This window comes from Canis lupus, chromosome 5 (genome assembly GCF_003254725.2).
Source record: "Canis lupus dingo isolate Sandy chromosome 5, ASM325472v2, whole genome shotgun sequence".
Lineage (NCBI taxonomy): Eukaryota > Metazoa > Chordata > Mammalia > Carnivora > Canidae > Canis > Canis lupus.
The window spans coordinates 39,798,343-39,823,923 of record NC_064247.1 but is presented as its reverse complement, the minus strand read 5'-3'; the positions used below and the strand labels follow the sequence as shown (position 1 = coordinate 39,823,923).

Below are 25,581 nucleotides of genomic sequence, written 5' to 3'. Positions count from 1 at the left end.
GAGTCGTGAGTTCAAGCCCCACATAAATATGAAAAAAAATGACAGAAATATGGGATTAACAAAGGAAAGAAAATTAATGACATCAATTTCATCAGTAGTCACAGAAAAATAAAATCATTTTTCCCGAATTGGCAAAATATTAAAAATAATACCTAGTAATGGTGAAGGTTTGGAGGAAAAAAAAAAAACATTCTTTAAAAAATTTTATTTATTTGAAAGAGAGAGAGAGTGAAAGACAGTGAGAGCTAAAGAGAGCATGAGTAGGGAAGAGAGGGGAGAGGCAGGCTCCCCACTAAGCAGAGAGCCCAATGTGAGACTGGATCCCAGGACTCTGGGGTCATGACCTCAGCAGAAGACAGATGGTTAACTGACCGAGCCACCTGGGTGCTTCATGCTGCCATTCTTCTTTAGTGAGCAATCTGTACCCATTTTATATACACACCAATAGGGGATCCCTGGGTGGCACAGCGGTTTGGCACCTGCCTTTGGCGCAGGGCGCGATCCTGGAGACCCGGGATCGAGTCCCACATCGGGCTCCCGGTGCATGGAGCCTGCTTCTCCCTCTGCCTATGTCTCTGCCTCTCTCTCTGTGTGTGACTATCATAAATGAATTAAAAAAAAAATTATATACACACCAGTAGTCTGTAAAAGAGTGTTTTTTTTGGGGGGGGCACCTGGGTGAGGGCTCAATAGGTAGAGCATCTGTCTTCAGCTCAGGTCATGATCTCAGGATACAGCCCGGAGTCAGGCTCCCTGCTCAGCTGCTCACCTGATCACCGGGGAGTCTGCTTCTCCCTCTCCCTCTACTCCGCCCCCTCTCCCAGCTCATGCTCTCTCTCAAATAAATAAAATCTTTAAGAAGAATGGCAATATACACCATGAGCCTTGAAAATACACATATCCTCTACCATAGCAATTCTACTTCTAGGAATTCATTTGATTATTCACTACAGAGATACCCAAAGATGAATGCCTGAGAACGTTCCTCAAGGAATTGTCCTAAACATCCAATACATTAGCTTAGAAAATAGTTTTTTAAAAGATTTAGCTAATGGGAAATTTTATGTAGAGTATATCACAGAAAGTCCACATATGTGAGAACATTTTGTCTTATAAATGTTATGTATATAACATTTCTATCCAATTTTTCAAGTGTGTCTATCATATCTTCACAAGATTTTAAAAACCAAAGGCAGAAATGTCATATATTCAACAAATATCTATTGAGGAGTACACTACTATGTGCCAGCATGGTTCTCCATCCTGGCATAGAACGGTGACTAAGATAGGCCATCTTATTGTGAAATGACATAGACAATAAATAATCACGAGATAGTATGATGAAGTGCTATAGACAAAACAGGACGGGACAGAAGGGATAAGGGAGACATTTCTGATGGGGTCATCAGAGAAAGCCAATCTCAGCTAGGATGACCCTATGCCCTGATTTCCTGAAACAGACCCAACTTACAGCTATTGGCCCAGTGCAATTATTAATTATGCTCCATTTCCTTCTCAAAACTGTCCCAGTTTGGGTATCAAATTATATTCTAAGATGACTTTTGAGACAAAGCTTGAAAGAGGAGAAGGAAGAGCTAGCTAGCCTGGAACGGATAAGAGCAATCCTTGGAGAGGAACCACAGAAGCCCTACTAAGGTAAACCAAAGAGGCCTAAGGAGAATGAGAGAGGGTGGTCAGGGTACAGACCAGAGGATGGGCAGGGGTAATCAGCCTGTGCATTTGCTGGTACATGTTTTAAAACTGAAATATATCTCCCTCTGTATTCTGAATTTTAATCCCTTTTCTACCTTTATGTCACAAATATTTTCTTCCAGAATTCATCGTTGGTTTCACATTTCTAAAGACCTTCTCTACCCCAAATTTAAAAAATATATTCTCGGGCAGCCCCGGTGGCACAGCGGTTTGGCACTGCCTGCAGCCTGGGGTGTGATCCTGGAGACCTGGGTTCGAGTTCCACATCGGTCTCCCTGCATGGAGCCTGCTTCTCCCTCTGCCTGTATCTCTGCCTCTGTGTGTGTGTGTGTCTATGAATAAATAAATAAAATCTTTAAAAAAATAAAAATTAAAAATTAAAAAATACATTCTCTACATTCCCCTCTTTCCTTCAAGGTGATTATATATAAATATATATATATATATATTTAGCTCTTTAATCACCTAAATTTCTTTTCTAAAAAATGGTAAGGTAGGGATCTAGTTGTATTTTCTTTACTAGTTAATAGTAAATTATCCCAACAAAACCCTTATTGAATATATCTATCTTTCCACGTTGATCTGAAATACCATCCTCATTACAACCCAGCAATTTTGACACATACTCTAAAGATAAACACACATCCTGTACTTACATACAAAAGGTATTTATTGCAGCAATGCAATATGCCGCACATTAAAACTACTTGGTCAGCTTTCCCCTCCTATAAACCTGCATGTGCTCCAGGTAGAAGGGGAAAAGCACTGACGTTCCTGGTGGTGATGGTATTTGTTTTTGAAAACAGGTATTATTTTGTATGATTTTAGAGCTTTTAAAAGTACCCACGGAATACAAAGAAAAAAGCTTCTCACCCTGGCTCCCCAGCTTCTACTCATTGTCCTTCCAGAAGGCAACCAAAATTACTAGTTTCTAAATATCCTTTAGAAATATCCTACACACACACACACACACACACACAATTCCCCCGCTACACAAATGGTAGCATAGTAGATATATACTGTTCTATATAGCCTTTTATTATTTAATCTTTTTCAATCAATATACCAATCATTCTCATGAGGCCATAGTGCTTCTTCATTTTTTCTACTGCTGCAGAGTATTTCACATGAGTGTTCACAAATATTTTATAAATGTTTTCCAAGTAATTATACTCTGAACCCCTAAGAGATGTCTACATGATCTGGGGTGCCTGCTGGCTCAGTCAATGCAGCATGCAACACTCGATCTCAGGATTTTAAGTTCGAACCCCACACTGGGTGCAGAGATTGCTTAAAAAAACTTAAGGAAAAAAAAAAGAAATGCTTACATGATCTATCTCTGAGGTCTCCTCCCAACTCAGACATCTTAAGTAAATAAAGCTATAAATGGAATGGAGAGGCAAAAGGAAAGATCTTAGCTCAAGGTCATCCAATTTTTTTCCAACACTGGTCTATATGAAGAGACATCCATGTAGTACTGGTGGTGTTTGTGTTTTTTTTAATTTTCAGCAATGATGAGTCCTGAGTTTAAAACCTATATTCAATTTCACTCAAATATGATTTGTCCGTGTTTCCCTCTTGCCAGGAATCCTTCATGATATCCTAGTTTTGTGATGTGATTTTAAGAAGTTTAACCTGAATATCACAAAAATAAAATAGAGTCAGGTATTATCAGCCCAATGCAGGTGGCAAAAAAATATCAGCAAAACCAGAGATTAGCCCTTGCTGGTATACAAATTTATGAATCAAAGCAGGCTCGACTCCTGGCCACAAGAGGGGCAGCTTGGACACTACTAGGACTTCCTCAAAACTTACTCATGACACACACAGTAATAGTTAAGAGCAATGGCTGTTTGTTTTTTACCAGATTCTTTCCTCAAACATCTTACGTGGAAGCCAAATGTATAAAATCCACAGAGGAGAAAAACTCCTCTTCAGTGAGAATGGGGACCCTCCCAAGCTACCTCTTTAGTACCCCCGAACCAAGTCCTGTCTTCTGCTCTCACTCTAGTCAGGGCTCACCAAGACAAAGGAATCCAGTTTCAAGTTAAGGCTGAAGGGGAAAAGGAAACCTTAAATGGCAGTTTCAAATTCTGAGTTCAGTCTTTAGCATGAAAACTCATCACCTCAGGTTAGTTACATTCTTCACTCATGAAATAGAAAAATCCCGTGAAATGTTTAAGAAACCCAGTTAAGGTTTTATGCACAACCCCTCCATGTCATAAACATGAATAACAGCATAATAGGATAAGAATATATTAAATGCCATTATTACACGTGAAAAGGGCACATTTCATCTGAACTTTTTTTTCCTTTGAAGAGGGAGTGGGGAGGGGGAGAAAGATAGAGAGAATCTTAAGCAGGCTCCGTACTCAGTGCAGAAACCAATGTAGGGGGTCGATCCCACGACCCCTGAGATCGTGACCTAAACTGGAATCAAGAGTTGGATGCTTATCACACTAAGGCACCAATGCGCCCCACATTTCATCTGAATTTTATGAATAAACTTCAAACTAGCCTTCTATATTTTGTAAACAGGCAATAAAATACAGTAAAATGAAATTGGTCTACTTAAATTATGTTTTGAATCTTCCCATCTTAAAGTAAAAAAGACATCTATCAATTTACTCAACAGGAAACTCCACTTGCAACAACAAAATTTCCTATGTAATCCTCAAAAAAAAAAAAAAAAAAAAAAAAAATCCAATCCCCTCTCACTAGGAACTCCTGGCTTTTGGCCTACAATCTTTGCATAACCAAAATGTACTTGGATAGGTTTTCAAGGTGGCCTAAGCTATCTTGGAAAAAATAGCTAAAAATATACTTCACTGTGTAGGGACTGCAAATGCCTCTTCAGATAAGCAAGAATGAATCCACCAAGGGTCACAACAGAGGGGAAGCCCATATTTTACCAAAGCAGAAAAAGGACCCTACAAAATACACAATTCAATTTTCTTTTAAATAATCAAAAAATAAAAACTTTTGATACAAAAGTATGGGATAGGAGAATGGCTTCTATGACACTGCAGATGACAAAATATTAGTTATTAAATGGAGACAAATCAGGTCACACTAATTCTCATAAAGCAGCGCTGTTCTAGTCCAAATCCAAAAGTATTTTAAACAAGGAGAGGCCTCAGACTCTCTAGACTGGCCATGACTTAAAGAAAGTGGACCTCTTGGGGTACCTAGGTGGCTTAGTGCGTTAAGCATCTGTCTTCGGCTCAGGTCACGATCGTGGGGTCCTGAGATCGAGCCCAAGTTCGGCTCCCTGCTCAAGCAGGGAGTGGGCTTCTCTCTCTCCCTCTCCCCCTCCCCCACTTTGTGTGTATGCACTCTCTCTATATAAAACTATATTAAATAAAATATTTTTAAAAAAAGAAAGCGGACCTCCTGAGCCCATCTCAGAGGCCAGTCTCCAGCAAAGACCCTAGAAATCACCTTAGTGGATTCCGCAGTTTTTAAGAAGTCAAAGAGGTGTTGAACTGGACTAGATTTCTCCTGTAAAATAAACTAAAGCATTCTTCCCTTAAACAAAGAAACAAACAAAGAGCTACTCTAGGGAGATGCCATTAACACGGCATTTATTTTACTTGGAGGCTCTTTCAACATTACTACATCTCACTTAGAAGGCAGATGAATGGGAACTAAAGAAAAAAGGCATTTCAGGTTCAACTATCCCACCTCCAATCAACTATGATATTGAAAGAAATACATTAAAGCCATAATTGTTTGATTAATCTAAGAATACTGACATTCAATAAACAACTCTTGAACTTAGAAAACAAAAAATGCTGCTTTCACTGTAGATGAAGTGAGAAACAAGTTTCCCAAGACAGCAGTAGCAGACAACAACACAACTGAGTGCTCTGTGGTACAGCTGCACTATACTGAACTAATTCTCTGGGCAATATTCACTCCAGCAACTAAAAGAAATGAATATATTTCAGAATTAATAGATAAGACAACACCTATGGGGAATAATTTTTAAAGTTACCATTTATCGAGCCTCTGTTATGTGATAGGCAGTATGGTCTGCAAGGAGCTCATCTAAAGCACTAGTTCCATTATCATCCCTAATGAAGGCTTTTGAGAGCTAAGTAACTTCCCCAAGGTAATTTTTTTTTTAAACTCAGAGACAGATCTCTTAGAGATCATATTGTGCTGCTTCCCTTTGACCCACTAACAGAGGTTGCTAAAGGTTATGAAGACTATTTCTAAGGCATATACCACAATAAGGTGGAAGAAAAGCAACTGACTTAACATTTATTGAATTCTATACAAAAAAGCCATCAGACGCACGTGAGGGCAGGGACCATCTCTGTTTTGCTCACAAGGCCTCCCAATCACCTAACAGTGCTTAGCTCCCAAAAACACCCATTCCAACAGCAAGTCCTATTCTTCTGGATGCCCATCCCAAGCTTCCCATGCTTCTCCATCTCCATTACCCCACACTCACCTCTTGCTACAAGAAACCTCTAACTGGACTTCCCATTTCAATACTTTTCTTTACTTAAAAAGTCATATGATCTTTTTAAGCCATAAATCAGAACATGTCACTCTTTAAGGTTAAGACACCCTGGGGGCTACCACGGACTTCAAATAAAATCCCAACGACTCACTCTGGCCCACAAGGCCCCACCTGATCTGGCCTGCTTCCTCTTCTGATTGCTCAGTAGGCCCCAGCAACATGAGCTTCCTTCCAGTCCCTTCATCCTGCGCCAAGACCTGCCTTGCCTCAGGCCTTTGTCCTTCTTTACTCTCCGCCTGGAATGCTCTTCCTGGCTCATTTAAGGGGCTGACTCCTCGTGTAACTTTTACCGTTTCAGTGCAAATGTCATCTCAGAAATGCCTTGTCCAACCACCCTAGGTGGGTTCCCATCAGTTACTCTTAACCACATAAACCTTTCTGTTCCTTTGTAAATTAATCATAACCTGAAATGGATTTTATTTCATTATACTGTCTTCCCCCACTAGAATATAAACTGATTCCCTACTGTATTTCTTGAACAAAAGAAGAAATGGATAGAACTTATTTGGAAAGTTTGAAGTACTGAAGAACATAAAAACGTCTATCTGAACAAAAAGAGAGGAAGTACTTAAAGTCAATCTTCCAAAATTAACCTATAAATTCAGTATTTCCAATCAATATTCAGCATTCCCCATAAAAATCTCAGCAAGATGTCTTACTGAGCTTCACAGAATAATGCTACAATTCAGCTAGGAGAATACATGGACCAGAATTGTCAAAGTCTGAAAAAAAAAGAGTAGTTAACAGGTAACTAACTCTATCAGCTTTAAAATTATAAAACACGGGTTCCTGGGTGGCACAGTTGGTTAAGCATCCAACTCTTGGTTTCAGCACAGATCATGGTGAAATCAAGCCCCCCATCAGTCTGCACATTCAGCTCTGCTTGGGAGTTCTCTCTTCCTCTTCTTCTGCTCACCATTGCCCCCCCCTCCCCCCCATGTGTGTCTATGCATGCCCATGTGCATGTATGTATACACACTCACTGAAATAAGTAAATCTTTTTTAAAAATAGTGAAATTATAAAACAACAGCAATTTAAAGGATATGAGATCAAAAACATAGTAAATTAGAATCAGTTCCAAACATAATTAGTAAGTGACAAAAGTTGCAAATCTAATCAGTGGGGCAAAAGATGAATTATTCACTAAGTGGTGCTCACAAAACTGGCTATCTGGGGGAGAAAATATGTACATATATATTTCCCCAAAATATATCTCTACTTCACTCCCCATACCAGAAATAAATTCCAGATGGATCAAAAAAATTTAGACGTGAAAAAATAGGAAAGAAAAGAAAAGAAAAAAAGAAAGAAAGAAAATAAATAAGTATTTGGTCGCCTGGCTCAGTCAGTTGGGCATCTGCCTTTGGCTCAGGTCATGGTCCCAGGGTTCTGGGATCAGGTCCTGCAGCAGGCTCCATGCTCAGCAGAGTCTGCTTTTCTGTCTCCCTCTGCCTCTCCCCTGCTTATTCTCTCTCTCAAATAAAATCTTTCTATTATTTTTTAAAGATTTTATTTATTTATTCATGAGAGAGACAGAGAAGTAGAGACATAAGCAGAGGGAGAAACAGGCTCCATGCAGGAAGCCTGATGTGGGACTCGATCCCAGGACTCCGGGATCACACCCTGAGCCAAAGGCAGACAGACGTTCAACTGCTAAGCCACTCAGGGGTCCCAAATAAAATCTTTTTTAAAAAATAAAGTATTCAATTAGAATCTGGGTACTTCTTTGTCTTAAAAATAAAAAGAGGTATATGGTCAAAAGTCTTCCTCTCATTTAAGTACACCTCAATCACTCAGTTCTTACAACAGCCAAAGTTACCAGTTCCTTGGATTTCATTTCAGAAATATCCTATAGCATACAAGTAAATATGTCAATATTCCTCTTCCTCTTAAAACAAGTAATAGCATGCTATACAGTAATATTCCTCACTTTATTTCAGTTTAATAGATGAGTGAATATTTTAAATTTTAGAGTAAGGACGTCTTTTCTAAATAGAGCATGAAACCCAGAAGCCACATATAGACTACTAATGAAAACAGCTAACATTTATTATTTACTTACTACGTGTCAGCCACTGCACTACATGTTATTTTACATTATCTCCAATCTAAAAATAAGGAAACTAAAGCTTAGAGAGGTTAGGTAATGTGCCCAAGGTCACAAGACCCACAGAGCAGGGATGAATATATCTGACTGCATAGTAACACAAAAGAGGAGTACCTCACTCCTGTAAGTGTCCAACTCTTGATTTTGGCTCAGGTCATTGCCTCCAGGTTGTGAGACTGAGCTTCCGTTTGCTGAGCACTAAGCCTGCTTAAGATTCTCTCTCCTTCTCTCTGCCCCTCCCCCATGCATCTCTTTCTCTCTGCCTATAATTCACCCCGCTTGCGCTCTTTGTCAAATAAATAAAATCTTTTTAAAACACACACACCCACATTGGGCTCCCTGCATGGAGCCTGCTTCTCCCTCTGCCTGTGTCTCGGCCTCTCCCTCTTCTCTCTCTCACGAATAAATAAATAAAAATTTAAAAACAACAACAACAACCACACACACAAAAGAACAGCTGTGCGTGGGGGATGGGGAGTGTACAGGTGTGAAAACAGTGAATACCTTAATATATAAAGAGCTCTTCAGATCTGAAAAAAACCAAGAACTCCATAAAAAAAATGCCAAAAGCAGCAATTCATAAAAGAAATACAACTCCCCTCATAAAAAAATTCCATAAAGGCTAATTAGAATAACTTACCCCCCTACTTTTTATTGTCAAATGTTTTCATTTCTAACATCCAGTACTGGCCAGGGTTTGGGGCATACTGATACACTTGTTATCAATATCTTTCCAAACGTACACTATTCAGATAATAGCAACTCCACTTCTGGAATCTATCCTACAAAGCTGCTTGCACAAGTATACAAAATAAATACAAATAAATAATTCACCTCAGCTTTGTATTTCTGAAAAAACAAAACAACAAAAATCACTAGTAGCTGTAAATTATTTAAATCATGGTATTTTCATAAACAAAATACTATGTGGCCATTAGTGATAGAAGTAGCTCTAGGGATCCCTGGGTGGCGCAGCGGTTTGGCGCCTGCCTTTGGCCCAGGGCGCGATCCTGGAGACCCGGGATCGAATCCCACGTCGGGCTCCCGGTGCATGGAGCCTGCTTCTCCCTCTGCCTGTGTCTCTGCCTCTCTCTCTCTCTCTCTCTCTCTCTCTCTCTCTCTCTCTCTCTCTGTGAGACTATCATAAATAAATAAAAATTAAAAAAAAAAGAAGTAGCTCTAAATACACCAACATAGAAGAGTTGTACATAAAAGAACAATATGTTACAATCCTATAATACAGGAAATTACACACACCAAAAAAGATCTGAATATGCAACAAACACTTAGAAGATTATATCTAGGAAGTGGTACTTTCAATTTCTTTATATACTACTATATTGTACTTCTGTAAAACACATATTACTTATAATAGATGATAGACAAAGATTCTAAAATAACACATCCTCCTTCACTCAGTAAAATGGTTTTGTGTGAATATACAAAATTCTTTTCACCTTCTCCTCCTGCTCTGTTCAGTTCCCTCCTCCCCTGTCTCCCTCCCTTTTCCCCCCAACACATACACACCCACACACATAGAGTTAATGGACTATATACTCCCTACATCTGGTATATTTACACTGTGTATACTTTAGGCTGTAACTCCTAGAAAGCACAAGTTTTGGGTTAATTCCAAATACATAAAAGTTATTGTAATTCAAAACTGAATTAAAAGAACCTAATCAAAAGTAATACAAAGTTAAACTTCTTTGAACAGGAGCTCAAAGACACGATGATTACAATTTAAAACAAATATTCCAAGTTATTAAAATCTATACTCTATTGCCAGAGGAAATGGACTGCCTAAAACAGATTACTCTGACTCTAAACTATGACGACAAAAATGTCAGAGAGGAATCTGTCAGTTAAATACAAGTATGGGGGGGGGGGGGAGGTGAACTGTAACCAGAAAGGTGACCCTCAAAACAAAACGAAGTGTCAAATTTTCCTAGAAAAATGTACCCTAAACTTATTCTGGTTTGATATCAGTTTATTAATATATAACCAAACCAAACCAAACCAAAATACCCAACCCAAGTGTTATTCCTCAGGTGACACTGGGAGGAGGGGAAGGGGGGGAGGGAATTAAAGTAATTTGGTCATCCTGACTTTTCCTTTGCTCTTGACTAAAGATTTAATTTCTGATGTAAAACTAATCAGTATTATTCTTTCAAAGGGAACTAACCCTTCAAAGGTATTCTTCAATAATCCTATAAACAAACTACCTCATATTCCTAATTCACAATTTTTTCCTGCCACTGAAACTACTCCAAAATCCCCTGTAATGTGTAATGTGCCCAAGGTCACAAGTCCCACAGAGTAGGGTTGAATATATATATTCTTGTTCTAACATTATCTGGAAATACAGTCAGATAAACCAATTCCATCTTTACTTTCTCATTCCCCCAAAATCTCATTAGGCTGACAAAAATATTTTCTTAAATGCTTTAATAACTGACAAATTATCAGTGTCTCACTGACAATGGTAAATTTCTGTTTTGAAATTAACATGAACTATTCATCAAGTTTCCAAAGGGTGTATCAACCAGCTTTTTCCAACATGGGCACCAAGTAATTCTAGCAGCTAGGTTTTTTATGCATTTGACAAGTTTCTATTACACACTTTCCTGGGTGCAGTGTTATTCTAGGAATATGAGCAGACATGAGATACAGACATGCCCACAACGGGCTTATGGTCTAGCGGAGATTAAATAGATATGTATATAAATAAATAAATGTGGTATTATAAGAGGCATAAGAAAATCATTAAGGACTCCCAAAGTGAGAAATATGTATCTCTGGAGAAGAGGGAATAGGAGGAAGACTTTCTAGCTAAAGTAGTATGTGACTAAACCCTCAAAAAATAGGGTTTAGATGTAGATTTCAGAAGAGTAAGGCACATTAAGCTAAATAGGCATATTATCTAACAGCCCAAATGGAATAAATATGACACACTCAGTACTCATGTAAGGATATCAGGTGAAAAGAACGATACGCTTCTTTCTTTAAAATAAATTTTATGGGTATGCCTGGGTGGCTCAGTGGTTGAGCATCAGCCTTTGGCTCAGGACCTGATCCTGGATTCCCAGGATCGAGTCCCACATTGGGTTTCTTGCATGGAACCTGCTTCTCCTCCCTCTGCCTGTGTCTCTGTCTCTCTCTGTCTCTCACGAATGAATAAATAAATAAATAAAGTCTTAAAAAATAAAAAATAAATAAATTTTATGGCATAAGTACATATAGAAAACTAATACATGTGTGCTTTTCAACACAGCATTAATACAGTTCATATTCATGCTATTTATCTAATCTTCTAACAAATGAAGTCTCTCATATACTTAAAAAAAAAATCCAGAAGGTTGAAAGTAAATGAAGTAAGCAATAGCTAAATTATAAAATAACCTGTTTGGATCTCAGAGGTTCCTAACCATCAACTTAATACAATTTCTACTATTGTAATACTTCAATTCCATGAAATATCGCTAGGTCCAGACAACCTCAAAGACATTTTTGTTTAAGAAGATAATCATGATACATTAAGAATGAAGGAACCAGGGTGCCTGGGTGGCTCAGTCGGTTAAGCATCTGCTTTCAGCTCAGGTCATGATCACAGGGTCCTGGGATGGAGCTCCATTCTCCCTCTCCCTGCTGCTCCCCCTGCTTGCACTATCTCTGTCAAATAACTAAATAAAATATTTTTTAAAAGTAAGCAAATAATTCCCAGTGATCATGTAGATCAATACTAACTTTTTAAAACTATATTTTCATTGAAGAAATTTAAAGTTAAGGTAAATTCAATATCTAAGCTGAATAAGTAAACTCTCATTCCCCATCCACGCTGACTTTTGTTCTAATTGTCAATCATCACACTGAATCATCCCATGGATGAGATGGTGTAATGGAACGAGTCCTGCACTGGATATCAGAAGACTGGATTCCACCACTGCCCAACTGCAACAATTTAGGCAAATCGCTTCACATCTGTGACCCTCAGTCCATTCAGGAGTAAAACAAGACTAGATGATCTATGACTCTACATCCTATAATTCTATAAATTATTAGCATTTTATTTTAACCAATTAAGTTTAGTTTTTTGTTTTTGTTTTTTTTTGGTTTTTGTTTTGTTTTGTTTTGTTTTTGAGATCACTTTTAAGTAAAAGCAGCAGAGCACATAAAGGAATCAAACTGAAGAACTCCACAGGAACATTAACACATTAACATGGCTTTGTATGGTCTCATTCTCAAATGCAAAGAGAACCAAAAAAAAAAAAAAAAAAAGTATGTTGTATCTGAAGACTATCCAAGTAATATTCTGACCACAGAAGCTTCTAGGGTAGAAAAAATGGTAGAAGAACAGTAAAAATGTTCAAGGAAAACAACCACCACAAGAATACGAAATAAAAAACAGATGCCCTACATACAGTTATTGCTACATGACAGAAGCTTTTCATAGCTTTTCAATACTCCTAAGAAGTCCTGACAGAAGAAATAAAATGTTTCCCTAACCATCAATCTAAATGTCCTTTTTGCATCCTCAAACCTGAAAAGGACAAAATATCAGGCTAGAGACTGACTTATTTGTGCACATAATTCATCTGCTCAACCTTATACCTTTACAGCCTTTAGTAATGTACCCTGAACATAAAAGGCACACAACACCAGGTAAACAAGTGAATGAACCACATATGAATCTCTAATCAACAAATAAGCCCACAGAAAATAAATTCTGGTCAAGCTTTATTACTTCTTTGCAATGTATTCCAGTAAAATGCAACATCTGAAGAGAAGAAAAGGAGTAACTAACCATGCTAGACCTCTCTGGTTCCCAGGTTATCAATATGAATTTGAAATTGCATTTAAGACAGATCACAAAATACCATTCAAACTGAATAATAAAAACAAACAAACAAACAAACAAAAAAAAACTGAGTAACAAATAGCCTGACATTTACTTACAGGAGTCTCTGGACTATTCAAAAGCCTTTGCTTCCTACTGCAGTAATGGCAAGAAAATCTACCCACTTCCCAAATTAAAAAAAAAAAAAAAAAAGCTTATAAAAACTTAACTACATTTTCCTAGTTTTGGAACTGGCTTTTATTCAATTAAATTCAAAGAAACTTAAGTTATTTTCAAGCATTTTATTTTAAAAAATTATGTGGGTACAACGAATACTTAAGTTTTACTGTCTAATTAAATCCAACAAGACACTCAGTCAAAAATATATCTTCCTGAAAGGCCGTGGAGGGAATTACAGCTATACAGATATGCCATAACAGATAAGAGATCTATGCAGTTAAGTTGTAATGTGAATACATTTTTCTAATTAGAATACAATGTTTTTTCATTCAACAAACATCTGCAGTGTCAATACCCTACACAGAAAATAAAATCCTACAGTGCCTTATATGTAAAGATAAAATCTAAGAAGGGCCTATCCTGACCTCAAAAGGAGATAAAACTGGTAGGTAAATATCTAAATACAAGGTAGAAAGTGTGAATGCCATGGGAGATGTGCAGATAAGCACTTCAGGAGCGCAAAGGAAGTTGTTACTACCTCACAGAAACATAACCTTTTCAATCTGTTTAAAGCAATTTCATAACTATTAACTCTTTTAGGCTCACAGCAGCCAACCCTAGAAGAGTGGATGTTTTCCTACTATCACAGATGAGGAAACGAAGGCACAGAAAGGTTGATCCTGCTCCAAAATGTCACATAGTAAAAGGAAGAATCGGGACTCTTTGTATTGTATTTTCTGAGGCAGCAGTTCAACATATGGCAAGCCTTTTGTAAAAGGAAAGAGTATTTTGGTATTGCAAGTAGTCCCATCCTTATGTATGTATGTAAGTATATTATTTATATATACACGTGTGTTAACCTTGATTTCGGTGGACAGGTGTGCTTAAAGCAAGGCAAGGCAACTGTGTACTATAAATATTAAAATAAATAAATAAGCTTCCACCGGATTTAACAGAATGAGCGAATACAACCACTATATCTTCCTCCAACAACTTCTGTTTATTTCTTCCATAATCTTTGCCCACTTCTAAATAAGATTCTAAAATTTCTGTATCTGCTCCCGAGCCCAGGCCACTTGGCTCATCCAATACGTATCTTTATGAAAGGGTACATTAAGATATTTCTTTAACTATTAAAAATTAAACAATGGCAACGGCTCTTCAGTTATGCAAGGGACAAACACATGTGACCTATCAGCAGCAGCTATCGATCAAGATAACGTTGAACGAATGAATGAGTATTTGTAGGCATTTTAAAATCCCGGGCCTGTTGCTCTGGGGCTCAGCGTTCCGCCTCTCATCACTGCCTCACCAGGATACGCACAAGGAACGCAAATTCCAGTATTAATTAGGATATCATTAGGAAAGCAAATCTGAGGCAGGTGAATATACTAATCCCAAAGATTAGAATTACCTCTACCACTGCTCTCCAAGGTGAACTCCGTTGAAGTGGCACTCCTGACCACGCAACCAACATCAGTAAAAGAAAACTGACGCTTCCTGAGCAACCACTTTTCGCAAATATCACGCCTTCCCATCCGCACCTTCAATAACGACTACCTAACCCAGTTAAATCGAAGAATTCAGTCTCCTCTCCATGCACACCGGCTTCTCAATTCCAGTTTCTCAAGCCCCTCTTCTTCTTAGAGAGAGAGAGAGAGAGAATTCACCGACTTCGCACAGTAACCCGGCAATAATAAAAGGCAGAAGGTCCAGGGCTCCGATCTCTTGCCTTCTCCAGCACTCTGCCCACCCTTCGCCATTACACCCCGAAGTGGTGCGGCTGGAAGGTGAACTAGTTTGCTCTTCACGCACTTGTCCATCGCTGTCACCCTCCCTGAAGCCCGCGCACGCTCCCCAGACGGCCCCCCGCTCCGCCTCGGAGCCGGCCGAGGCCCGCCACCTGCGCCGGCCCCACCTGGGCTCCCCGGGCGGCCCGCACGCCCCCTCCTCACAGGACAGCCGACCGGCCGCAGCCCATTCTTCCTCCAAACTCCATAAGCCTCTTCCACTCGCCCAACCCCAGCTCCCCCGCCGCGCCCGACTCGCCCCCGGGCGGCCGAGGGCCAGAGGCCGGGCGGCTGCGGCGGGTCCCCACCCACCGGGCCCGCGACGCCCCTCGCCTGGCCGAGGAGCCGCTCCCCGCGGCCGGCGCCCCGCGGAGCCCTCGGAAGCCCCGGAGCGAGCGGGGGCCCGGAGGCCGGGGCTTGCGGGCGCCGGGGCCTACTCACCAGGAGCTGGCGGAGCGTGGGAGCCGGCGCGCCCCCGGGCCTGAGGAGCAGGACGCGGCCCCGGCGCGCGTCCCTACCCCGGGACCTCGCTCGGCGCGGCGAGCCGGGAGCTCACTCCAGCCGCCGCCGCCGCCGCCGCTGCTGCTTCGCCACCTTGGCCGCCATCTTGACTCAACCCCTCTCCCTCCCCCGCGGCTCCGGCGGCCGCCGCTGAGGCGGCTCCGGCGCCGGCTCCGCCTCCTTCCGGAGGGCTGGGAGACCGACTCCCTCCCCTGGCCGAGCGCCGCTCCTACCTCGGCCGCGCTTCCTGGGGCGCCCCGCGCTTCGTCCCCTCGGCGGTCCCTCGGGCCTGACGGCGGCGGTCCCCTCGAGCGGAGACGGGCCGGGGCCGCGCCGTGCCCGGCCGCACCCAGCGCGCTGCCATCGCGCACTCCGGCCGCGCCGCCCGCCGGCTCCCGCGCGCTCGGGGCCTCGCCCGGAGCGTGGGAAAGGCAGGGACCCGAGCCCCCCGCCCCACCTCCTCGGCGGCGGCCGCCTCCTCGGGCCCGGGCTGCGGGGACCGGGAAGTCAGGGCCCCCGGCGCTGCGAGCCCGCGGGGTGCACGGCCACCTCCCCACGACAGTTTCCAGGGCTGCGGCTGAAGCTCGCAGCGGGATCTGGCTGACCTATCGAGCGGTGCGGATTCGCCCATGAGGTCGCTCCCTAGTCTAAAGTCACCCGTCGGAGGAGCCTGTGAAGAGTCTCTCTCTCTCTCTTCCCCCCCAGCCTTCCTTTCTAGAGAAATCCTCGGCACCGCGTGCTTTTCCTTCAGAAGAGCCGCCACCCCACGTGCCAGAATCAAGAAGGAAAAACAAGAGTCGGTTCATCCGGACAAGAAGGGGCTGGCCATGTCCTGATGAGAAAGTCTCGGGTGTTCATAAATGAGTTACACAACGGTGAATTAAAGAGAGGAGGGAATTCAACACATAGGGAGGGCGGGTATTTTTCATTCGCTGTTTTATTTTGTTTTGTTTTAACCCGTGTTTTGTTTTAACCCATTGTAAGGACAAGGGTAAAAGCTGACGGCCAAAGGGTTCGTCTCAGAAATCGAGAAAGCAAAAAAAAAAAAAAAAAAAGACATCGTCGGTGCTGCTTAAAGTAGAGAGAACGAGATAAAGGAGGGTTGGGAGGTGTCCTTGTGGAACCACAACAGGAACCCAACGTCGGAAGCTTCTGGTGGGCAAAACGGACTCAACCTCGGAACGTAATTTCCGCGAGTGCCGTTTTCCCGCCGGAGCTTGGATGTGCGGCAGCCTTCCTCCTGCGCAGGCGCAGTGCCTCGGAGGCGAGGATGGAAGCCGCGGGCCTCCTGTGTTTGGCTGCGGCGGCGCTCCTGGCGTGGGGTTTCCTCCGGGTTTGGGACTCCCGGGAAAGAACGAAGAGTCAGGAGCAGGCTGGCGTCCTGGGGGATGGCAGCAGGACCTTGCTGGTGATCGCGCACCCGGACGATGAAGCCATGTTCTTTGCTCCCACGGTGCTGGGCTTGGCCCGCCTGGGGCATCGGCTGTCCTTGCTCTGCTTCTCTGCAGGTAGGAGGCTGTAGGCGGGGCGCGGGGAGCTGGGGCTTCGAGGGGTGTGTAGGTGCTCACCTAACTTAGTCGGCTTCTCCCCGAGGGGGAGCTAAGTGAATACAGCGAAGGTCTCTTCACGGAAGAGACCCCCCCGCCTGTGGGCCGGTGGCGGCCAGCTTCCCGGGTGGGTCTGGGGATGTGCCCGCTTGATGCTCTTCCCTGCCAGCAGGATTGAGGCGCACAAGACAACTGGCTCACGTTTTTGCATTTAATACTTCCACTTCCGCTGGGGATCTGCCACTCTACTCATTATTCTGTGGAGCTTTTTTAGACGCCAGAGGACCAAGAACAGGGATCTTCCTCTGGGACGCCACACCATCCAGGCTGTATCATGCCTGCTCAACCCTTAATATTTTACCACGAAAGGTAGCGCAGGACCTTCCTGCTGCTTTTCAACATCCCTTTGGTGCTAGGAAGATGCATCTGTCAAATTGAAGAGAGAGTCAGATCGTTAGAGGAGAAGATAATTTTATAGGTCATTTTAGAGTTCCATTCCACCGACTTTCAGTCCAGAGGCCTTTCAGAGAGTAAAGTCCTCCTTTATCTTACAGAAAAGGTGGACTGAGAAAACAGAAACTGACCACGATACGGGATTATGGTGATCATTGCACAGCTGTATAAATGTAATTGAACTGTACATAGACAGTGGGTGAATTTTTATAGTATGTAAAATTATACCTCAATAAAGCTATTTTTAACAAACTCCCATGACCTCTTCTCCCATTTGGTTGTGTGTCATTACAGTTCTTTTTCTACACTGATTTTTCTTTTTACAGAAATCCCATTTTATACAATTTTATATTTTTTCACAGAACATGAGTTTACGCTCATTTTGCCAGATATTTGGTTTTTATTATTTTTTTAAAGATTTATTTTTAGATTTGAGAGAGAGTACAATTTGGGAGAGATGGGGAGAGAGGGAGAGAGAGAGAGAGAGAGAGAGAGAGAAGTAGACTGCTGACTCAGCAGAGAGCCCTAGAGAAGGCTCCATCCCAGGACCCAGGATCATGACCCCAGCAAGGCAGACACTTAATCAACTGAGCCACCCAGGCGCCCCTACCTAATATTTATTAAAAATTTATGTGGACTGCGCACTATCAGAATGGCGAAAATCCATAGCATTGACGACCACCAAATGCTGGTGAGGATGTAGAGCAATAAGAACTCTTATTCATTGATGGTGGAAATGCAAAATGCTTCAGCCACTTTGGGAGCCTGTTAGTTTGGCAATTTCTTATAAAAAGTAAACATGCTTGGGGCGCCTGGTTGGCTCAGTCAGTTAAGTGTCTGCCTTTGGCTCAGGTCTTGATCCCAGAGTCCCAGGATTGAGGCCCACGTCTGACTCCCTGCTTGGAATGGAGTCTGCCTCTTTTTCTGTCCCTTCCCCTGCTCATGTGTGTGCTTTTGCTCTCTCAAATAAATAAAATCTTAAATAACTAAACATGCCCTTACCAAACTGTCTAGCAATCCCCCTCCCTGGTACTTATTTACCCAAAGGAGTTGAAAACCCCACAAAAACCTGTCCACAGATGTTTTAGGGTTTTTTTTTTTAAGATTTTTATTTATTTATTCATGAAAGACAGGCAGAGGGAGAAGCAGGCTCCCTGCAGGAGGTGGGGGGGCTCAATCCCAGGACCCCAGGATCATGACCTAAGCCAAAGGCAGACGCTCAACCACTGAGGCGCCCCTCCACAGATGTTTATAACAGCTTTACTCATAATCACCAAAGTCTGAAAGCAACCAAAACATCCTTCAGTTGGTAAATAGATAAATAAGTTGGCACATCCAGATGATAGAATATTATTCAACGCCAAAAAGAAATGAACCATCAAACCATGAAAAAACATGGAAGAACTTGAAGTGTGTGTCATGAAGCGGAAGAAGCAAGTCTGAAAAGGCTACATCCTATGTGATTCCAACCATATGACATTCTGGAAAAGACAAAACTATATAGACAGTAAAATGATCAGTGGTCGCCACAGGTTGGGAGGAAAGAAGGGTACACAGTTTTGAAGGAACACAGAGGATTCTTCGGCAGTGAAAATACTCTCTGATATTATAATAAGGGATATGCATCATTGTACATTTGTCCAAACCCACAGACTGTACACCACCAAGAATGAACCCTAATGTAAAGTATGGACTTTGGGTGATTATGATGTGTCAGTGAGGATTCATCCATTGTAATATACCACTCTCATCAGGGATGTTGATAATGAGAAAGGCTATGCATTGGTGTAGGGGCGAGAGGTATATGTGAAATCTATACCTTCCCCTCAATTTTGCTGCGAACCTATAACTGCTCTAAAAAGCTTAGTTTTATTATTTTTTTAAGATTTTATTTATTTATTCATGAGAGACACAGAGAGAGGCAGAGACACAGGCAGAGAGAAAAGCAAACTCATCCCAAGACCCCGGGATCATGACCTGAGCCACAGGCAGACGCTCAACCACTGAGCCACCCAGGGGTCCCAATTTGGCTATTTTTAAGGCTTTGCATGCATATCAAATTCCCCAAAACATAATTTATATTCTCACTGACAGGTAGTAAGAGTATCTGCCTTAATATAGCACCCTGTCTAGCACTGACTAATATTTTTATATATATTACTTCATGGTATAATACTTTTCCCCCTCAAAATCTTGTTGCCAGTGAAGTTAACCCATTTTTCATATCTATTGAGAATGTAGATCTAAGCACTTTTCTTCTCAGTCTGTGCTTGAAAGGAGATTAATTGTAAATAGATACAGGTAATAGCCTCATTTGCTTTTTAAAAGATTTTATTTATTTATTTGAGAGAGAAAAAGAGAGAATGAGTAGAGCGAGGGGCAGGAGAAGCAGACTCCCTACTGAGCAGGGACTTGTCGCAGGCAATCCCAGGACCCCGGGATCATGACCTGAGCCTAAGGCAGACACTTAACCAACTGAGCCACTTAGGTACCCCTCATTGTTTCCTTTTAATGATATTTATGTTTTATATTACAACTGTGGGAGTCAAATTATAACAAATTTGTTTCAAGATCAGGAGAAAAACCTGGATTTTATATACCAAGTACTTTAGGTGCGGTGGCTTCTTCAGTAAATTTCTCCTTATTTTTCAGCAGGTTGAAACCAGAGGTTAAAATTTTTCAAATGAAAAAATGTAAAACATGCCCTTAGTATATATTAAACACACAGTATCTTTGTCTTGCATTTCCTCTGAATCAAACTTGCCATGTAAATTGTTCTCTCTTGTAACTTTTTTAGAAAGATTTATTTATTTATTAGAGAGGATGGAGGGACAGGGAGAGGGAGAGAGAGAATCTTAAGCAGGCACCATGCCCAGCATGGAGCCTATGGCAGGGCTCCATCTCAGGACCCTGAAATCATGACCTGAGCTGAAATCAAGAGTTGGACACTTAACTGGCCAAGCCACCCAGGCACTCTTGTAATTTTTAAATTACTTTTATTTTTTTTATTAATTTTTAAATCCCCAACTCATTCAAAAAAGGTACAGATTAAACATTAGCCACACTTCCAATTTATTTTAACATGAAAAACAGGAAGCTAATGACTTGTGACATAGTGAAAGCTATATGGCATAATAGAGAAGATACTATGGACATAATATGGAGTAAAGCATGAATTCTCATCTCAGAGTTTTAGATTAAAGAAACTTCTCCAAAGAGGTTTTCTTTCAAACTCATCTTTTAAAAAACAGAACTTGGTATATAGGAAATGAGATACCAAAAAAAAAAAAGGAAATGAGATACATTTGTCCTAGGCTGTAGTACAAGCATCAGTAAGTCTTGGACTTAAATGAGTAATTCATTATAACTACATTGTCAGTTTTAAGGGGTGGGGAAAGAAATACACTATTTTGCTATTAGTTCCTCATTTGATCCTATCAGCAATCCCATGATAGTCATTACTAAATATATAAAACTTTGTATGTGTGTGTAATTTGTTATTCCTATTTTACAAATATGGAAACTGAATCACAAGATTAAATAACTGGACTAAAGTGACTAGCTAGAATGTAGAGACTCCTGGGCCCTGTGGCTCTTCCCTGTTCTAAACCATTACACCCATTCTGCCTCTCGCATTGCCTAGTAGGTTATGTCAGTTGAGGAAATAACTATTTTGATTCCCACTATATGTTCTAAGACGCGCTAGTTCATTAAGCTGCTATTAAATTAAATTTGGGGGACATTAGCCAGATGTGCTATCCTCCATTTAGAGGTTCACAGCCCTTATTAGAATATCGACATCTTTGAGGAGTCTTGTAAAATAACCTATTTAACTTTGTTTCATCCAACGTTTCTCCAATTTATATAACCACTGAAATACCTGTTAATGTACACATGGGAGAAAGCTATACTAGATAATAGAATGTTATTGAATACATTTGGTGGAGAATTAACACAACCAGTTCTGTGTTTTAGAAAGCTCATTCTGGTGGCAATGTGGAGAATAGTTTATAGGGGGATACTGGCATTGGGAAAACCAATGCAGCCCCTTCTTTATCCTGAGACTGCATTCCACCTCTCATATGCGAGATTTCTCTGTATCTGTGATCCATATGCCATTCTCTTAGTTTGACATCCCTGTGCCAACACAGTGTCTTAATCACTATAGGTTTGGTTTGATTGGGTTTTTTTGTTTTGTTTTGTTTGGTCTTTTTAAGATTTTATTTTTAAGTAATCTCTACATCCATGGTGCTCAAACTCACAACCCTGAGATCAAGAGTCACATGTTCCACAGCCTGAGCCAGCCAAGCATCCCTTTAAAAAAAGAGAGATTTTATTTATTTGAGAGAGACGGGGGGGGGGGGGGGGGGGGGGGGTGGGGGGGGGGGGTGGGGGTGGCAGAGGGAGAGGGAGAAGCAGATTCCTTGCTGAGCAGGAAGCCCAATCCAGGGCTCGATCCCAGGACCCTGAGATCATGACCTGAGCTGAAGGCAGACATTTAACCAACTGAGCCACTCAGGCCCCCCAGCCAGGCACCCCTTAACTATTGTAGCTTTTAAACAGTATTAGCTGGTATGATGAGCCCTCTGTTTTTTGGTTCTTCAGGGTGTATTTGCTGTTTTTGACCTTTTTTTCTCCCAAATACATTTTAGGATAAGTTTGGTCGTGTTCAAGAAAAAACTTTTCTGGCATTTTTTTATTGGACTTTCACTGACTTTTGATCGATATAGGGAGCGTTGACATTTTTCTTTGAAAGTTGATATATTTTCAATATAGTCTTCCCATCTCTGATTTTATAGTCTGTTCATTTACTTTGGCCTGCTTTAATGTCTATTAAATAGTCTTATAACGGTCTTACGTGTATATTGAGACAATTAGTAATTTTGTCCTCTAATGTGTTCCTCATACCCAGAGGCTCTCTTTGCAAATAGTATAGTCTTGTTACATGCTCATAGTTTGATACTCTTTTATTTCTTTAAATATATTAAATACCTATTTCTGCTTCTAGTAAGTCTAGTTTTTGTAATCTACGTGTCTAATTCTGCTCTTTGAGTAAGTCATTCTGAGTGACTTGTTTCTGACTGTATATTGCGGGTTTGGGTTTTTTTAATCGTAAGCACATGCTTCTTGGAACCATGTTTATAAGATTTTGATGATTTATATTTGCTTCAGCCTGGTTTAGAGTGATCACTTTAGATTACTCTAAACCAGAATTTTAGATTAAGATTTTTCAGGCCACAAAACTAGTATAAGTTCAATACCCAAATACAAGTGCATTAGCTGTGTAATACTGTGTAACAAATTATCTCAAAACTTTGTGGCTTAAAGCAATAATGATTCCTTATCTCTCATGATTTCAAAGAACATGGTAGTCTCTGCCCCACAACACTTAGTACCTCAGCTGGCAGATGCAAAGGCTGGGGACTAGAATTACCTGAATTAGCAATGTTGGCCAGAATATCCACATTTGATAAATCTGTGGAGCGTGGGCTCCTTCACAACCTGGTGGCTTGGTTCCTGGGCAAGGATTCTGAGAGGGAGCCTGCACTAGGGGTAGCCACATTGCCTTTTATGGTCTAGCCTTGGAAATCAGGCAGTATCAATTTCACTGCATTCTGTTTGTCAGGTCAGTCCCAAGTCACATCTAGATTTAAGGAGAGAAATAGACTCCACCTGTTGATAGAGAACAGCAAGGTTCTATAAGTGCATGTGGGACTAGAAATACTACTGTCACTATTTTCGGAAAACAGTGTGCCACACCAAGTGAAGGCAAGCAGGTGCTTAAGAATTCTTAGGGGTGACATTTTTCTTATTTTCCTTCCCTCTGGAACTTGAGACAGAGATGTAGCCCCACCATCTCTGTTTAGAGTGGGTTTTCTTCTACTTCCCCTGCTGTAGATACTGCCTTCTGAAGATCCTGTCTTCGTGTAGAGATCTCCTTACTTGTATCCAACCTATATTTCCTCCTCCCCTGACTTTAGGACACCAGGCATAGGTGCCCTGGCTTCAGGTACCCTCTACCTGTCTGGATTTATGCTTACGTATTGCTTAAGACCTCCAAAGATAGCCCTTACTTTCCTGCTAATTCAGCCATACATTCTAAAACATGTTTGCCTTATATTTCATATGTTCGGGTATCCTAGGCTAAGAAGGTCTCTGCAGACATCTGATTCACCTTATTTCCTAAAACAGAACTTACAAGATATTTTTAATATTGCTTTTTAACCATGAAGAATTCTTCAGCATTTTCCCCATTGAGCTAATTTTGATCCAGCCTCCAAAATGTCTCATTTAACTTTTTTCTTCCTGAACCAATACCCAAATAAATTTGGGATTTCTGAAAAAGTATGATCTAAATATTAACTCCACCCTGTTGAGAATGGAATAAATTAGCACTATTTTAAAACATGAATTTTGTGTATACCTGAAACTGATGGTATTTATCAATTACATCTCAATAAAAAACAAAAAATAATTTTAAAAAATTTTTCATGAAGATTTTATTTATTCATAAGAGACATAGAGAAGCAGAGACATAAGCAGAGGGAGAAGCAGGCTCTCTGCACGGAGCCCAATGCAGAACTTGTTCCCAAAACCCTGGGATCACAGCCTGAGCCAAAGGCAGATGCTCAACCACTGAGCCACCCAGAAATAATAATTTTAAAAAGAAAATAAAGAAAAAGATGAGTTCTGTTTCTTTAAAGGATACAGAAACTTCAGAAAATAACTCAAAGGTTTACATATATTTCCAGTCCTAATTTATAAAAATAAATAAAAATTTCATATTTCTATATATAAATACACACATATATATAAATAAAATAGGCACTTTCCCTGAGGCTTAGGTTGATAGGATTTCCATATGATCAAGTCAACCAAAGAACATTTAGGCATCGAAGGACTAAACGCTGAAAACTGAAAACAATGCTTATTCATAAAAGTTGATTCTGACGGGTGAACTGATAGGTTAGCTGGTTTTGAGTATTTTGCCTATTTCTAAATATATATTTACTTACTTTCTTTTTTATAATTAAGTTCAGAATTTATATGCCAGGTAACTTTTTATACAATTTCTATTTTGAACCTAACAGTGTATAAGTATCTATAAAAATGTTTGTCTTGCTGGTATGTTACCCAATTAAAGAATGCTACACAGTTTTCAGAGCTTTTATTTACTTAATAAATTAGAATTTTAAGTCTAAAAGGACTTGCTTAAACTATGAGAAATCATAAAAGAAATGCTCATAAACATCAGGGAAGAAGATTATGTCAGAGATCAAAGAGACGCCCCACAGTGACAAAGATTGCCATTAACAAAAAGGAAAGACTACAAGTGTAAAAAAGAAAGAAAATGCAGTAAAACTCATCTGATAGAGGTATAAAATGGGAATAACCAACAAAACAATGCATTTTGAAGAGCTTAGTATTAGAAATGCTTGTTACAACTGCTCACTGCAATGAATTAGACACTGTTCTCATGCAGTACATAGATGTCATCCCATCTGATACAAATATGCCTGAATGTTCAGAAAAAGTTTCCCATATGTTTGGCCTTATTAACAATGACCTATCTGTAAGTCACAGATCAGAGACATTAACAAAAAGTATTTCCCTTAGTAAAAGTCATTTTAATGCATTCCTTTTAGGAAGAATAAAAACATACAGTACTTATTGTACCTGAAACTAACATTGTATATCAACTGTACATCCATAAAAAAAAAAAAAGAGTACTTATGAGTATATTGGTTGATAATAGCATATGGCAGTATTTCTTGATCTTGGCTGCATAGATAACATGCTCAGTATTTTTCTCAAATGATCTTTTAAAAACTTGATTTACCAGTTTATTTTTAAGATTTTATTTTATTTTTTTAAAAATATTTTATTTATTTATTCATGAGAGACACAGAGAGAGAGAGGC

The 25,581-nt window shown here is 40.6% G+C and overlaps 2 protein-coding genes and 1 long non-coding RNA gene across 30 annotated transcripts in view; 1 reads left to right on the top strand and 2 right to left on the bottom strand.

The window, feature by feature from the left end:
• Window positions 1-16,375, bottom strand: part of NCOR1 (nuclear receptor corepressor 1) — a 150,400-nt gene extending 134,025 nt beyond the window's left edge. For 19 of the 22 annotated variants that reach the window (XM_025428247.3, XM_025428256.3, XM_025428250.3 and 16 more), the window contains exon 1: window positions 15,601-15,821. The gene's annotated coding sequence lies outside the window, so the exon portion shown is untranslated. Of the gene's footprint in view, window positions 1-14,783; window positions 15,007-15,600; window positions 15,822-16,265 lie in introns of those variants that run through there. The other 3 variants (XM_049109479.1, XM_049109481.1, XM_049109480.1) reach the window with 2 other exon arrangements.
• A 204-nt stretch (window positions 16,376-16,579) lies between these two features.
• The window catches only part of LOC112647299 (uncharacterized), a 36,545-nt gene continuing 27,543 nt past the window's right edge, over window positions 16,580-25,581 (bottom strand). For all 4 annotated transcript variants that reach the window (XR_007410472.1, XR_007410471.1, XR_007410473.1 and 1 more), the window contains one exon: window positions 16,580-17,633. This is a non-coding gene — a long non-coding RNA (uncharacterized LOC112647299). The remainder of the gene's footprint in view (window positions 17,634-25,581) is intronic.
• The window catches only part of PIGL (phosphatidylinositol glycan anchor biosynthesis class L), an 84,729-nt gene continuing 76,078 nt past the window's right edge, over window positions 16,931-25,581 (top strand). For all 4 annotated transcript variants that reach the window (XM_035716161.2, XM_035716159.2, XM_025428265.3 and 1 more), the window contains exon 1: window positions 16,931-17,168. In XM_035716161.2, coding sequence (XP_035572054.1) covers window positions 16,931-17,168 — 238 coding nt within the window. The remainder of the gene's footprint in view (window positions 17,169-25,581) is intronic.